At 54.6% G+C, this 15539-nt stretch overlaps 1 protein-coding gene across 6 annotated transcripts; it reads left to right on the plus strand.

Annotated features, from left to right (window-relative positions):
- Nucleotides 1-436: 436 nt before the first annotated feature.
- BCKDHA (branched chain keto acid dehydrogenase E1 subunit alpha) lies at nucleotides 437-12984 on the plus strand. 6 transcript variants are annotated; one of them, XM_051775645.1, is made up of 9 exons: nucleotides 437-553; nucleotides 2013-2171; nucleotides 3701-3787; nucleotides 4351-4459; nucleotides 5277-5438; nucleotides 6501-6707; nucleotides 9135-9276; nucleotides 10329-10500; nucleotides 12664-12984. In XM_051775645.1, exons 1-9 carry the CDS (start codon nucleotides 482-484, stop codon nucleotides 12832-12834), a joined length of 1281 nt encoding a protein of 426 aa, XP_051631605.1. In that variant the 5' UTR covers nucleotides 437-481; the 3' UTR covers nucleotides 12835-12984. The 6 variants fall into 6 exon arrangements, with proteins under 6 accessions (XP_051631605.1, XP_051631609.1, XP_051631608.1 ...); XM_051775649.1 differs by lacking the exons at nucleotides 437-553; nucleotides 2013-2171 and adding an exon at nucleotides 2265-2301; XM_051775648.1 differs by lacking the exons at nucleotides 437-553; nucleotides 2013-2171 and adding an exon at nucleotides 2548-2584.
- The last annotated feature ends 2555 nt before the right edge of the window (nucleotides 12985-15539 follow it).

Below are 15539 nucleotides of genomic sequence, written 5' to 3' on the forward strand. Positions count from 1 at the left end.
CCCATATATGGTCACTCGGTGGGCGTGGTCACCTCCAATTCCCATAGATGGTCACTCGGTGGGCGTGGTCACCTCCAATTCCCATAGATGGTCACTCGGTGGGCGTGGTCACCTCCAATTCCCATAGATGGTCACTCGGTGGGCGTGGTCACTTCCATTTCCCATAGATGGTCACTCGGTGGGCGTGGTCACCTCCAATTCCCATATATGGTCACTCGGTGGGCGTGGTCACTTCCAATTCCCATAGATGGTCACTCGGTGGGCGTGGCCACATCAGCCTGGCCACATATGGTCACTCAGTTGCCATAGCAACCCCCGCCCTCCCATATATGGTCGCCCCGTGGGCGTGTCCGACCCCTCCAGCCAATCACCTCCCTCCTTTCCCCCACCGCCCCCTTTCCAGCCAATCGGCGCTCGCCGGGCGGGTCCCTCTCGGCCAATCAGCGCCCGCCCCTCGCGGCGGGCCGCGCCCCCTTTCAAGATGGCGGCGCTGCGGGCGCTGCGATGGCGGCGCCTCCCGGGGCTGGTGCCGAGGAGGCTCCTCGGGACCGCCGTGAGTGACCCCGGGGGACACCTGGGGACGTTTGGGGACACTGAGTGACACGGGGGGGGGACACTTGGGGACACTGAGTGACACGGGGGGGACGTTTGGGGACACTGAGTGACACGGGGGGGGGACGGCATTTGGGGACAGCGAGTGACACGGAGGGAGACTGGGGGACATGAGGGGGACATGAGGGGGACATGAGGGGGACATGAGGGGGACATTGGGGGACACGGGAGGGTGGGCCCGGGGGTGACATGGGTGTCCTGTCCCCCCTGTCCCTGTGTCCCCCTGTCCCTGTGTCCCCCTGTCCCATCCCGGTGTTCCCGTGTCCCCCCATCCTGTGTCTCCCTGTCCCTGTGTCCCCCTGTCCCATCCCTGTGTCCCTCTGTCCCTGTGTCCCCCTGTCTCATCCCAGTGTCCCTGTGTCCCCCCATCCCGATGTCCCTCTGTCCCGGTGTCCCCCTGTCCCATCCTGGTGTCCCCCTGTCCCTGTGTCCCTCTGTCCCATCCTAGTGTCTCCATGTCCCCCCATCCCATCCCATCCCATCCCATCCCATCCCATCCCATCCCATCCCATCCCGATGTCCCCCTGTCCCTGTGTCCCCCTGTCCCTGTGTCCCTCTGTCCCGGTGTCCCCGTGTCCCAGTCGGACCCTTTTTTGGGAGGGTTTGGGTTTTTTTTGGGGGGGGGGGATTTGGGGCCACTTGGTGCCACCCCCTTGTCCCGATCCCCTCAGGAATTGGGGTCCCTGGAATTCCCAGAGCACCTGGGAGGCCCTTTTTGGGCTGGTTTTGGGGTGTTTTGGGTGGGTTTTGGGGTATTTTTGAGGTATTTTGGGTGTATTTGGGTGTTTTAGGGTTGTTTTCCCCTCAGGAATTGGGGTCCCCGGAGGAGAAGCCCCAATTCCCAGGGGCCTCTTGGAATTCCCAGAGCACCTGGGAGGCCCTTTTTGGGCTGGTTTTGGGACGTTTTGGGTATTTTGGGTCTATTTTTGGGTGTTTTGGGGTATTTGGGGTCTATTTTTGGGTGTTTTGGGGTTGTTTTCCCCTCAGGAACTGGGGTCCCCCGAGGAGAAGTCCCAATTCCCGGGGGCCTCGGTGGAGTTCATGGATCACCTGGGAGGCCCTTTTTGGGCTGGTTTTGGGCCCTTTTGGGTATTTTTTGGGTGTTTTGGGGTATTTTGGGTCTATTTTTTGGGTGTTTTGGGGTATTTGGGGTCCATTTTTGGGTGTTTTGGGGTTGTTTTCTCCTCAGGAGTTGGGGTCCCCCGAGGAGAAGCCCCAGTTCCCGGGGGCCTCTTGGAGTTCCCGGAGCACCTGGGAGGCCCTTTTGGGGCTGGTTTTGGGCCGTTTTGGGTATTTTTGGGGTGTTTTTGGGGTATTTTGGGCTGGTTTTGGGTATTTTTTGGGTGTTTTGGGGTATTTGGGGTCCATTTTTGGGTGTTTTGGGGTTGTTCTCCCCTCAGGAGCTGGGGTCCCCCGAGGAGAAGCCCCAGTTCCCGGGGGCCTCGGCGGAGTTCGTGGATCACCTGGAGTTCATCCAGCCCAACGTCCTGGCGGGAATTCCCGTCTACCGCGTCATGGACCGGCAGGGCCACGTCCTGCGGCCCAGCGAGGACCCCCAGGTGAGGGGGGACACACCTGGGACACACCTGGGACACACCTGGGGACAGGGGACACACCTGGGGACACACCTGGGACAGGTGGGACAGGGACCGGCAGGGCCACGTCCTGCGGCCCAGCGAGGACCCCCAGGTGAGGGGGGACACCTGGGGCACACCTGGGGCACACCTGGGACAGGGAACACACCTGGGGCACACCTGGGGACACACCTGGGGACAGGGGACACACCTGGGGGCACACCTGGGACAGGTGGGCCACGTCCTGCGGCCCAGCAAGGACCCCCAGGTGAGGGGGGACACACCTGGGACACACCTGGGACACACCTGGGGACAGGGGACACACCTGGGGACACACCTGGGACAGGTGGGACAGGGACCGGCAGGGCCACGTCCTGCGGCCCAGCGAGGACCCCCAGGTGAGGGGGGACACCTGGGGCACACCTGGGACACACCTGGGACAGGGAACACACCTGGGGCACACCTGGGGACACACCTGGGGACAGGGGACACACCTGGGGGCACACCTGGGACAGGTGGGACAGGGACCGGCAGGGCCACGTCCTGCGGCCCAGCGAGGACCCCCAGGTGAGGGGGGACACACCTGGGACACACCTGGGACACACCTGGGGACAGGGGACACACCTGGGGACACACCTGGGACAGGTGGGACAGGGACCGGCAGGGCCATGTCCTGCGGCCCAGCGAGGACCCCCAGGTGAGGGGGGACACCTGGGGCACACCTGGGGCACACCTGGGGACAGGGAACACACCTGGGGCACACCTGGGGACACACCTGGGGACAGGGGACACACCTGGGGGCACACCTGGGACAGGTGGGCCACGTCCTGCGGCCCAGCAAGGACCCCCAGGTGAGGGGGGACACACCTGGGGCACACCTGGGGCACACCTGGGGACACACCTGGGGCAGGGGACACACCTGGGACAGGTGGGACAGGGACCGGCAGGGCCACGTCCTGCGGCCCAGCGAGGACCCCCAGGTGAGGGGGGCACACCTGGGGCACACCTGGGGCACACCTGGGGACAGGGGACACACCTGGGGACACACCTGGGATAGGTGAGACAGGGACAGGTGAGACAGGAGCCAGGTGCCACCTCAGACAGGTGCCACCTGCCCAGGTGCGACAGGGAACAGGTGCCACCTCAGACAGGTGAGACAGGGGACAGGTGCCACCTTAGACAGGTGAGACAGGGCCAGGTGCCACCTTGGACAGGTGCCACCCACCCAGGTGAGCAGTGGACCAGGTGCCACCTTGGCCAGGTGCCACCCACCCAGGTGAGACAGGGCCAGGTGCCACCTCAGACAGGTGACACCTCGGGCAGGTGCCACCTGCCCAGGTGAGACAGGGAACTGGTAACATCTCAGACAGGTGAGGCAGGGGACAGGTGCCACCTCAGGTGCCACCCGCCCAGGTGAGACAGGGAACAGGTGCCACCTCAGACAGGTGAGACAGGGCCAGGTGCCACCTTGGCCAGGTGCCACCTGCCCAGGTGACCCCCCCGTGCCCCCGCAGCTGCCCCAGGAGCAGGTGCTGAAACTCTACAAGACGATGACGCTGCTGAACACAATGGACCGGATCCTCTACGAGTCCCAGCGCCAGGTACGGCCTCACCTGGGCACCCCCTCACCTGGGCATGCTCACCTGGGCACCCCCTCACCTGGGCACCCCCTCACCTGGGCATCCCCTCACCTGGGCACACTCACCTGGGCACCCTCACCTGGTCACCCCCCTCACCTGGGCGCGCTCACCTGGGCACCCTCACCTGGGCACACCCTCACCTGGGCACCCCCTCACCTGGGCACACTCACCTGGGCACACCCTCACCTGGGTACCCCCCTCACCTGGGCACTCACCCTCACCTGGGCACCACCCTCACCTGGGCACACCCTCACCTGGGCACCCCCTCACCTGGGCACCCTCACCTGGGCGCCCTCACTTGGGCACCACCCTCACCTGGGCACGCTCACCTGGGCACCCTCACCTGGGCACCCCCTCACCTGGACACCCTCACCTGGGCACCCCCTCACCTGGGCACCCCCCTCACCTGGGTACCACCCTCACCTGGGCACCCCCTCACCTGGGCACCCCCCTCACCTGGGCACCCTCACCTGGGCACCCCCCTCACCTGGGCACCCTCACCTGCCCCGTTGCCGCTTTCCCAGGGCCGCATCTCCTTCTACATGACCAACTACGGCGAGGAGGGCACCCACGTGGGCAGCGCCGCCGCCCTCGAGCCCTCCGACCTCGTCTTCGGCCAGTACCGGGAGGCAGGTGAGCCTCAGGTGGGCACAGGTGGGCACAGGTGGGCACAGGGGAGGGGGATTTTGGGGGGTATCACTCCCAAATTTGGGATCCAGGTGGGTTTCAAGCCCTGGAGATGTTCCTGGTGCTCTGGGAATGCCAGTGATGCTGGGAAGGGGTGGGGCACAGGTGAGGCTCTGGTGGGCACAGGTGGGCACAGGTGGGCACAGGGGAGGGGGATTTTGGGGGGTGTCACCCCCAGATTTGGGATCCAGGTGGGTTTCAAGCCCCGGAGCTGCTCCTGGTGCTCCTGGGAAGGGGTGGGATGGGACACAGGTGACACAGGTGTGTCCCAGGTGTGTCCCAGGTGTGTCCCAGGTGACACAGGTGTATCTCAGATGTGTCCCAGGTGTGTCCCAGGTGACACAGGTGTGTCCCAGGTGTGTCCCAGGTGTCCCAGGTGTGTCCCAGGTGACCCTGCTGTCCCCCCCAGGTGTGCTGCTGTACCGGGGGTACCCCCTGGAGCTGTTCATGGCCCAGTGCTACGGGAACGTCAACGACCCCGGGGTAGGGTGGGATGGGACACAGGTGACACAGGTGTGTCCCAGGTGTGTCCCAGGTGTCCCAGGTGTATCCCAGGTGTGTCCCAGGTGTCCCAGGTGTGTCCCAGGTGACCCTGCTGTCCCCCCAGGTGTGCTGCTGTACCGGGGGTACCCCCTGGAGCTGTTCATGGCCCAGTGCTACGGGAACATCAATGACCCCGGGATGGGGTGGGATGGGACACAGGTGACACAGGTGACACAGGTGTGTCCCAGGTGTGTCCCAGGTGACCCTGCTGTCCCCCCAGGTGTGCTGCTGTACCGGGGGTACCCCCTGGAGCTGTTCATGGCCCAGTGCTACGGGAACGTCAACGACCCCGGCAAAGGGCGGCAGATGCCGGTGCACTACGGCTGCCGGGAGCGGCACTTCGTCACCATCTCGTCCCCCCTGGCCACCCAGATCCCGCAAGGTGACACCTCCAGGATGTCCCTGAATTCCCTGATCCGTGTCCTGTGTCCCTGATCCGTGTCCTGTGTCCATGTCCTGTGTCCCTGATCCGTGTCCTGTGTCCCTGATCCGTGTCCTGTGTCCCTGATCCGTGTCCTCGTCACCATCTCGTCCCCTCTGGCCACCCAGATCCCACAAGGTGACACCTCCAGGATGTCCCTGAATTCCCTGATCCGTGTCCTGTGTCCCTGATCCGTGTCCTGTGTCCATGTCCTGTGTCCCTGATCCGTGTCCTTGTCACCATCTCGTCCCCCCTGGCCACCCAGATCCCACAAGGTGACACCTCCAGGATGTCCCTGATCCATGTCCTGTGTCCCTGATCCCTGTCCTGTGTCCCTGATCCGTGTCCTGTGTCCCTGATCCATGTCCTGTGTCCATGTCCTGTGTCCCTGATCCATGTCCTGTGTCCCTGATCCGTGTCCTGTGTCCCTGATCCGTGTCCTTGTCACCATCTCGTCCCCCCTGGCCACCCAGATCCCGCAAGGTGACACCTCCAGGATGTCCTGAATTCCCTGATCCGTGTCCTGTGTCCCTGATCCGTGTCCTGTGTCCATGTCCTGTGTCCCTGATCCATGTCCTGAATTCCCTGATCCACGTCCTGTGTCCCTGATCCATGTCCTGTGTCCCTGATCCGTGTCCTGTGTCCATGTCCTGTGTCCCTGATCCATGTCCTGCATTCCCTGATCCATGTCCTGTGTCCCTGATCCGTGTCCTGAATTCCCAGGACCCCCAAACTCCCCCCAAATCCCCCCTTCCACCCGCCCCATCCCAAACTCCCTGAGCCCTTTTCCCATGGATTTCCCCTTTTCCATGGACTCTCCTTTTCCCGGGATCACCCACAGGGACCCACCACCCCCTCTCCCTGCCCCTCCACAAGCCCCAAGACCCCCCCAGACCCTCCCAAACCCTCCCTCCCTCCCCTCCCCTCTCCCTCCCCTCTCCCCTCCCTCCTCCCTCGCCCTTCCCCGCCCATTCCCAAGTGGATAATTCCCTGTTTTTCCGTCTTTTTTCCCCCGGGAAGCAGCGGTGGGAGCCGCCTACGCCATCAAACGCGCCGACGCGAGCCGGGCCGTGGTGTGTTATTTTGGGGAGGGGGCGGCGAGCGAGGGGGACGCGCACGCCGGGTTCAACTTCGCCGCCACCCTCGAGTGCCCCATCGTGTTCTTCTGCCGCAACAACGGCTACGCCATCTCCACCCCCACCGCCGAGCAGTACCGGGGGGACGGGATAGGTGGGAAAAAAAAACCGGGAATGCCGCGGGAAAGGGGTGGGAGAAAGTGGGAGGGGGTGGGATGGGGTTTGGGGGGGGTGGGATGGGATTTGGGGGGAGTTGGAGGGGTGGCATGGGGAGTTTGGAGGTGGGAAAAGGTGAGTTTGGGGAGGGAGATTCCTGGGGTTTTGGGGCAGGAGATTCCTGGGAAGTTGGGGCTGAGAAACCTCAGGAATTAGGGGAAGAAGCCCTGGGATTCTGGGGAAGGAGAGCTGGGAGTTTGGGGTAAAGAAACCCTGGGAATTAGGGGAAGAAACCCTGGGATTTTGGGGAAGGAGCCCTGGGAATTTGGAGTAAAGAAACCCTGGGAATTTGGGGAAGGAGCCCTGGGAGTTTGGGGTAAGGAAACCCTGGGATTTTGGGGTAAAGAAACCCTGGGATTTTGGGGAAGAAGAGCTGGGAGTTTGGGGCTGAGAAACCTCGAGAGTTTGGGGAAGGAGCCCTGGGATTTTGAGGAAGGAGACTTGGGAGTTTGGGGCTAAGAAACCTCAGGAATTAGGGGAAGAAGCCCTGGGATTTTGGGGAAGGGGCCCCTGGTGTTCTTCTGCCGCAACAACGGCTACGCCATCTCCACCCCCACCGCCGAGCAGTACCGGGGGGACGGGATAGGTGGGAAAAAAAACCGGGAATGCCGCGGGAAAGGGGTGGGAGAAGGTGGGAGGGGGTGGGATGGGGTTTGGGGGGGGTTGGAGGTGGATAAAGGGGTTTTTCAGGGGGGAGATTCTGCGGGTCGGAGAGGAATCGTGGGGGTTTTGGGGATGAATTCCTGGGGTTTTTGGGGCAGGAGATTCCTGGGATTTTTGGGAAGGAGAGCTGGGAGTTTGGGGAAGGAGAGCTGGGAGTTTGGGGTAAAGAAACCCTGGGATTTTGGGGAAGGAGACCTGAGAATTTGGGGCAGGAGATTCCTGGGAAGTTGGGGCTGAGAAACCTTGGGATTTTGGGGAAGAAACCCTGGGAATTAGGGGAAGGAGACCTGGGAATTTGGGGTAAAGAAACCCTGGGATTTTGGAGAAGGAGACCTGGGAGTTTGGGGTAAAGAAACCCTGAGAGTTTGGGGAAGAAACCCTGGGAGTTTGGAGAAGGAGACCTGGGAGTTTGGAGTAAAGAAACCCTGGGATTTTGGGGAAGGAGAGCTGGGAGTTTGGGGCAGGAGATTCCTGGGAAGTTGGGGCTGAGAAACCTTGGGATTTTGGGGAAGAAACCCTGGGATTTTGGGGAAGGAGAACTGGGAGTTTGGGGATGAATTCCTGGGATTTTGGGGTCGGAGATCCCTGGGATTTGGGAGAGGAACTCTGAGGATTTGGAAACAGGAGATCCCTGGGATTTTGGGGATGGATTCCTGGGATTTTGGGGCTGAATTCCTGGGATTTTGGTGCTGAATTCCTGGGATTTTGGTGCTGAATTCCTGGGCTTTTGGGGCTGAATTCCTGGGCTTTTGGGGGTAGAGGAATCATGGGGGTTTGAGGGTGGATCCTTGGCAGTTTGGGACTTCAGGGAGGGAAATCTTTGGGATTTGGGGGCAGGAGCTTCCTGGAATTTTGGGACTGGGTTCCTGGGATTTTGGGGCTGAGTTCCTGGGATTTTGGGGCACGATCCCTGGGTTTTTTTGGGATGTGCTCCAGCTGCCAGGGGCCCTGGCTACGGGCTGCTCTCCATCCGGGTGGACGGCAACGACCTGTTGGGTCCCAGGTTTTTGGGGGACTGGATTCCTGGGATTTTGGGTCAGGATTCCTGGGATTTTGGGACTGGGTTCCTGGGATTTTGGGGCTGAGTGCCTGGGATTTTGGGGCACGATCCCTGGGTTTTTTTGGGATGTGCTCCAGCTGCCAGGGGCCCTGGCTACGGGCTGCTCTCCATCCGGGTGGACGGCAACGACCTGTTGGGTCCCAGGTTTTTGGGGGACTGGATTCCTGGGATTTTGGGGCTGGGTTCCTGGGATTTTGGGTCAAGATTCCTGGGATTTCAGGGAGTGAACCCTAGAATTTTGGGAAGGGAAACCCTTGGGATTTAGGAGAGGAGCTCTGAGGATTCCTCTCCATCCAAGCGGTCGGGAACGACCTGTTGGGTCCCGAGTTTTTGGGGTTGAGTTCCTGGGATTTTGGGGCTGAGTTCCTGGGATTTTGGGGCAGGAGATCCCTGGGATTTTGGGCCAGGATTCCTGGGATTTCAGGGAGTAAACCCTAGAATTTTGGGAAGGGAAACCCTTGGGATTTAGGAGAGGAACTCTGAGGATTTGGAGACAGGAGATTCCTCTCGGTCTGGGTGGTCGGGAACGACAGGAATGACCTGTTGGGTCCCGAGTTTTTGGGACTGGGTTCCTGGGATTTTGGGGCTGGGTTCCTGGGATTTTGGGGCACGATCCCTGGGTTTTTTTGGGATGTGCTCCAGCTGCCAGGGGCCCTGGCTACGGGCTGCTCTCCATCCGGGTGGACGGCAACGACGTGTTCGCCGTGTTCAACGCCACGCGCGAGGCCCGGCGCCGGGCGGTGGCCGAGAACCAGCCCTTCCTCATCGAGGCCATGACCTACAGGTGAGGCAATCCCGGGAATTCCGGGGTTGGGAATGCCCACTGGGAATGCTGGACCCCCCCAGTTCCCAAAAAAACCCCAGCTTTTTCCCCCCATTCCCCCCAAAACCCCACCTTTCCCCTTGGAGTGTCGGGGAGTCGTCTCTGTAGGTCTGGGGGGTCTCAGCCCCAGATTCCCTGGAATTCATCCCCAAAATCCTGGGAATCCAGCCCCCCAAATCCCAGGAATCTATTCCCAAAATCCCAGGGATCTCCTGCCCCAAGATCCCAAGAACCCACCCCCGAAATCCCAGGGATCTCCTGTCTCCAAATCCTCAGAGTTCCTCTCCTAAATCCCAGGGATCTCCGGCCCCAAAAATCCCAGAGATGGTGCCCCAAAATCCCCGGAATTCATCCCCAAAAATCCCAGGAATCTATCCCCAAAATCCCAGGAATCCAACCCCAAAAATCCCAGGAATCCATTCCCAAAATCCCAGGAACCCATTCCCAAAATCCCACCGATACCTCCCCAAAAATCCCAGGAACCCATTCCCAAAAATCCCACAGTTTCCTCCCCAAAAATCCCAGGAACCCATTCCCAAAAATCCCACAGTTTCCTCCCCAAAAATCCCAGGAATCCATTCCCAAAAATCCCAGGAATCCCTCCCCAAAAATCCCAAGAATCCATTCCCAAAATCCCAAGAATCCATTCCCAAAAATCCCAGGAATCTATTCCCAAAATCCCACAGTTTCCTCCCCAAGAATCCCTTCCCAAAATCCCAGGAATCCATTCCCAATATCCCACTGATCCCTCCCCAAGAATCCCTCCCCAAAAATCTCAGGAACCCATTCCCAAAAATCCCACAGTTTCCTCCCCAAAAATCCCAGGAATCCATTCCCAAAATCCCAAGAACCCATCTCCAAAAATCCCAGGAACCTGTTCCCAAAAATCCCCCAAATCCCTCCCCAAAACCCCCAGAATCCCTCCCAAACTCCCCCAGCTCCTCCCCCCAGACCCCCTGGGGGTTCCAGAAGCTTCCCCACCCCCCAAAATCCCGGGAATTCCCTTTTCCCAGGATTGGGCACCACAGCACGAGCGACGACAGCTCTGCCTATCGCTCGGTGGACGAGGTGAATTATTGGGACAAGCAGGACCATCCCATCTCCCGGCTCCGGCACTACATGGCCCACAGGGGCTGGTGGGACGAGCAGCAGGAGAAGGGCTGGAGGAAGAGCTCCAGGAAAATGGTAAAGAAAAAATTGGGATTTTTGGGGGGATTTTTTGGGGATTTTTTGGGGATTTTTTTTGGATTTTTTTTGATTTTTTTTTAATTTTTTTTGGATTTTTTTGGGATTTTTGGAGTATTTTTGGGGGATTTTTTGAGATTTTTTTGGGGATTTTTGGGGATTTTTTGAGATTTTTTGGGGACTTTTTGAGGATTTTTTTTGATTTTTTTGAGAATTTTTTTGATTTTTTGGGGGATTATTTTTTGATTTTTTGGGGGATTTTTTTGGGATTTTTTGGGGATTTTTTTTTTATTTTTTGGGATTTTTTGGGGATTTTTTGAGGATTTTTTGGGGATTTTTTTGAGAATTTTTTTGATTTTTTGGGAGATTTTTTTTTTATTTTTTGGGATTTTTTGGGGATTTTTTGAGGATTTTTTGAGGATTTTTTGGGGATTTTTTGAGGAATTTTTGGGGAATTTTGGGGATTTTTTGGGATTTTTTGGGGATTTTTTGAGGATTTTTTGAGGATTTTTTGGAGATTTTTTTGAGAATTTTTTTGATTTTTTGGGGATTTTTTGGGGATTTTTTGAGATTTTTTTGGGGATTTTTTTGAGAATTTTTTTGATTTTTTGGGGATTTTTTGGGGATTTTTTGGGGATTTTTTTGGGATTTTTTTTTGATCTTTTGGGGATTTTTGGGGGATTTTTTGGGGATTTTTTGGGGGATTTTTTGAGGATTTTTTTGGATTTTTTTGAGAATTTTTTTGATTTTTTTGGGATTTTTTTTGGATTTTTTGGGGATTTTTTTTTATTTTTGGGGGATTTTTGGGGGGAATTTTTGAGGATTTTTTGGGGATTTTTTGGGGATTTTTTTGGGATTTTTTGGGATTTTTTTTGGATTTTTTTTTTATTTTTGGGGGATTTTTTGGGGATTTTTTGGGGATTTTTGAGGATTATTTTTTATTTTTGGGGGATTTTTTGGGGATTTTTTGAGGATTTTTTGAGGATTTTTTTGGATTTTTTTGAGAATTTTCTTGATTTTTTTGGGGATTTTTTTTTTATTTTTGGGGGATTTTTTGGGGGAATTTTTGAGGAATTTTTGGGGAACTTTGGGGATTTTTTTGGATTTTTTGGGGATTTTTTTGGGATTTTTTGAGGATTTTTTGGGGATTTTTTTTGATTTTTTGGGGGTTTTTTGAGGACTTTTGGGGGGATTTTTGGGGATTTTTTGGGGATTTTTTGAGGATTTTTTTTGATTTTTTGGGGATTGTTTTTGGATTTTTTGGGGATTTTTTGGAGGGATTTTGGGGGATTTTTTGGGGATTTTTTTTTATTTTTGGGGGATTTTTGGGGGGAGGGAAATCCTCGGGATTTGGACGATTTTGAGCCAGAATCTCTGGGATTTTTGGGATTTTTTTGGGATTTTTTTTGGGACAAACCCCTTGTCAAATCCCAGGATTTTGGGATTAGGGGAATCCCGGGATTTTTCCCACATTCCTGCACGTCCTGGAAATCCACTGGGGGGAGTTTTAGGGAGGGAAATCCTCGGGATTGGGGCGATTTTGAGGCCGATTTTGCCGGAATCTTCGGGATTTTTGGGATTTTTTGGGGACAAACCCCTTATCAAATCCTGGGATTTTGGGATTTGGGGAATCCCGGGATTTTCCCCCATTCCTGCAGCTCCTGAAAATCCACTGGGGGGAGTTTTAAGGAGGGAAATCCTTGGAATTTGGGTTATTTCAAGCTGGAATCTCTGGGATTTTTGGGATTTTTTTGGGACAAACCCCTTGTCAAATCCCAGGATTTGGGGATTTAGGGAATCCCGGGATTTTCCCCGATTCCTGCAGCTCCTGGAAATCCATTGGGGGGGGAATTTTAGGGAGTGAAATCCTCGGAATTTGGGTTATTTCAAGCTGGAATCTCTGGGATTTTTGGGATTTTTTTGGGACAAACCCCTTATCAAATCCCAGGATTTTGGGATTGGGGGAATCCTGGGATTTTCCCCCATTCCTGCAGCTCCTGAAAATCCACTGGGGGGGAGTTTTAGGGAGGGAAATCCTTGGAATTTGGGCGATTTTGAGGCAAATTTTGCCGGAATATCCCGGATTTTTTGGGGACAAACCCCTTGTCAAATCCCAGGATTTTGGGATTGGGGGAATCCCGGGATTTTCCCCCATTCCTGCAGGTCCTGGAAGCCTTCGAGCAGGCGGAGAAGGAGCCCAAACCCCCTCCCCACCTCCTGTTTTCCGACGTTTACCGGGAGATGCCGCCGCGGCTCCGGAGGCAGCGGGAAGAGCTGGAGCGGCACCTGGAGACCTACGGGGAACATTATCCCCTCCAGCACTTCCAGAAGTGAATTCCCGCAATTCCAGGGGCCCCCCGGGGCTTCTGGGAGACCCTCGGAATTCCGGGAGACCCCCCCCAGAATTCCAGACCGGAATTCCAGGGTTCCGGAGCGGAATTTCACCCGGAAGCGGCGAAAATAAAGAGGGTTTGGGAGAGGGAAGAGACTCTTTTTTTTGGGGGATTTTTGGGAAGGATCCTTGGGATTTTTGGGATGAGAGCCTTGGGATTTGGGGGATGGATCCTTGGGATTTTGGGGAAAGATCCTTGGGATTTTTGGGAAGGATCCCGTGGGATTTGGGGGATGGATCCGTGGGATTTGGGGGATGGAGCCTTGGGATTTTTGGGAAGGATCCCTTGGGATTTTGGGAATGGAGAGCCTTGGGATTTGGGGGAGGAATCCTTTGGATTTTGAGGAGGAATTTCCGGGATTTTGGGGAGGAATCTCTGGGATTTTGGGAATGGAGAGCCTTGGGATTTGGGGGGTGGATCCTTGGGATTTTGGGAAAGGAGTCTTGGGATTTTGGGAAGGATCCCGTGGGATTTTGGGGATGGAGAACCCTGGGATTTGGGGGATGGATCCTTGGGATTTTGGGGATGAATCCTTGGGATTTTTGGGATGGAGAGCCTTGGGATTTTTGGGGCATGAGATCCTTGGGATTTTGAGGAGGAATCTCCAGGATTTGGGGGAAGGATCTTCAGGATTTTGGGGAAGGATCCTTGGGATTTTTGGGGATTTTTTGAGGGTTTTGGGGGATTTTTTTGTGGTTTTTTGTGGGATTTTTTGAAGGATTTTTGGGGATTTTTTTTTTTGATTTTGGGGGATTTTTTGGGGGATATGGAAAAGGGGATAGAAAACACGGAAAAGGGGGTGGAAAACTTGGAAAAGGGGCTTGAAAATATGGAAAAGGGGTGGAGAACATGGAAAAGGGGCTGAAAAACAGGGAAAAGGGCTGGAAAACATGGAAAAGGGGGTAGAAAACATGGAAAAGGGGGTAGAAAATATGGAAAAGGGCTGGAAATCATGGAAAAGGTGGTGGGAAACATGGAAAAGGGGGTTGGAAAATATGGAAAGGGGGTAAAAAACGTGGAAAAGGGGGTAGAAAATATGGTAAAGGGGTTGGAAAACATGGAAAAGGGGGTAGAAAATATGGAAAAGGGGATGGTAAATATGGAAAAGGGCTGGAAAACATGGAAAAGGGGTTGGAAAATGTGGAAAAGGGACTGGAAAACATGGAAAAGGGGGTGGAAAACATGGAAAAGGTGGTATAAAATATGGAAAAGGGGATAGAGAACATGGAAAAGGGGGTAAAAAACACGGAAAAGGGGGTATAAAATATGAAAAAGGGAGTGGAAAACAATGAAAGGGGCTGGAAATCATGGAAAAGGGGATGGAGAACATGGAAAAGGGGGTAAAAAACATGGAAAAGGGGGTGGAAATCATGGAAAAGGGCCGGAAAACATGGAAAAGGGGGTGGAGAAGATCAAATCCTGTTGGGATTTTTTTTTTCCCCCCCCGGAATTTCCACCAATAATTAATTTTTGCCCACTCAGCATTTCCTCCCCATTCCCCCCCCCCCCAAAAAAAAAACCCAGGAAAAAAATTCCGGATGATCCCAAAAACCTCAAAATTTCTTCCCAAAAATTCCAGATGATTCCCCCCCCAAAAAAAAACCCTCGAAGTTTATTCCCAAAATTCTTATTTTTTTTTTTTTTTTAATGATTAAAAATCCCCCCCAAAAAAACCAGGAATTTCCTCCCACCCTCCCCCCAGAAAATTAAGGAATTTCGAGGAGAAAAAAAAAAAATGATCCCGAGAAAATTCCAAGGTGGTTTTTTTTTGAATCCCAAGGTGGATTTTTGGGATTCCAGGAGCGTCTCCTGAGCTCGAGGTTGTTCTATTTTTAGCTCGGCTGCTGCTGCTGCTCCTGAGCCTTTTTTTTAACATGGATTTTTTTTTTTTTTCCCCAAAGGAAAAGGAAAAAAAAATGTTGGAAAAAAAGCTGATTTTCCCTCAAAAATCCCCCCAAAAATACTCAAAAATCCCCCGAAATTTCCCAAAAATCTCCCCCAAAATTCCCCCAAAAACCCTCAAAAAATTCCCCAAAAAATCCCCCAAAAATCCCCCCAAAATTAAAATAAAAAAATCCCCCCCAAAAATCTCCCCAAAATCCCCCCAAAAAATCTCCCAAAATTCCCCAAAATCCCAAGGACTTCCTACCTAAAAAATCCTGGGAGTCCTTCCTCAAAAATCCCAAGGATCCTTCCCAAATATCCCAAGGATCTCCTGCCCCAAAAATATCCCCCCAGAAATCCTCCCAAAATTCCCCCAAAATTCCCAAAAGTTCCCCAAAACCCTCAAAAAATCCCAAAAAAATCCCCAAAAATCCCCTCAAAAATTCCCAAAAATCTCTCCAACCCCCCCCAAAAAATCCTCAAAAAATCCCACCAAACCCCCAGAAAATCCACAAAAAACCCCAAAAAATCCTCCCAAAATACCCCAAAAAAATCCCCCAAAACCCTCAAAAAATCCACCCAAAATCCCCCCAAAAATAAAAAAAAAATCCCCCAAAAATCCTCAAAAAATCCTCTAAAATAAAAAAAAAAACCATTCCAAAATCCCCCAAGAAACCTCCCAAAAATAAAAAAAAAATCCAAGAAAATCCCCCCCAAAAATCCCCAAAACCCCCAGAAAAATCCCCTCAAAATCCCCCCAAA

Source organism: Manacus candei, unplaced genomic scaffold, assembly GCF_025592945.1.
Source record: "Manacus candei isolate 608988 ecotype Guabito, Panama unplaced genomic scaffold, ASM2559294v1 h1tg000322l, whole genome shotgun sequence".
In the NCBI taxonomy this organism is placed as follows: domain Eukaryota; kingdom Metazoa; phylum Chordata; class Aves; order Passeriformes; family Pipridae; genus Manacus; species Manacus candei.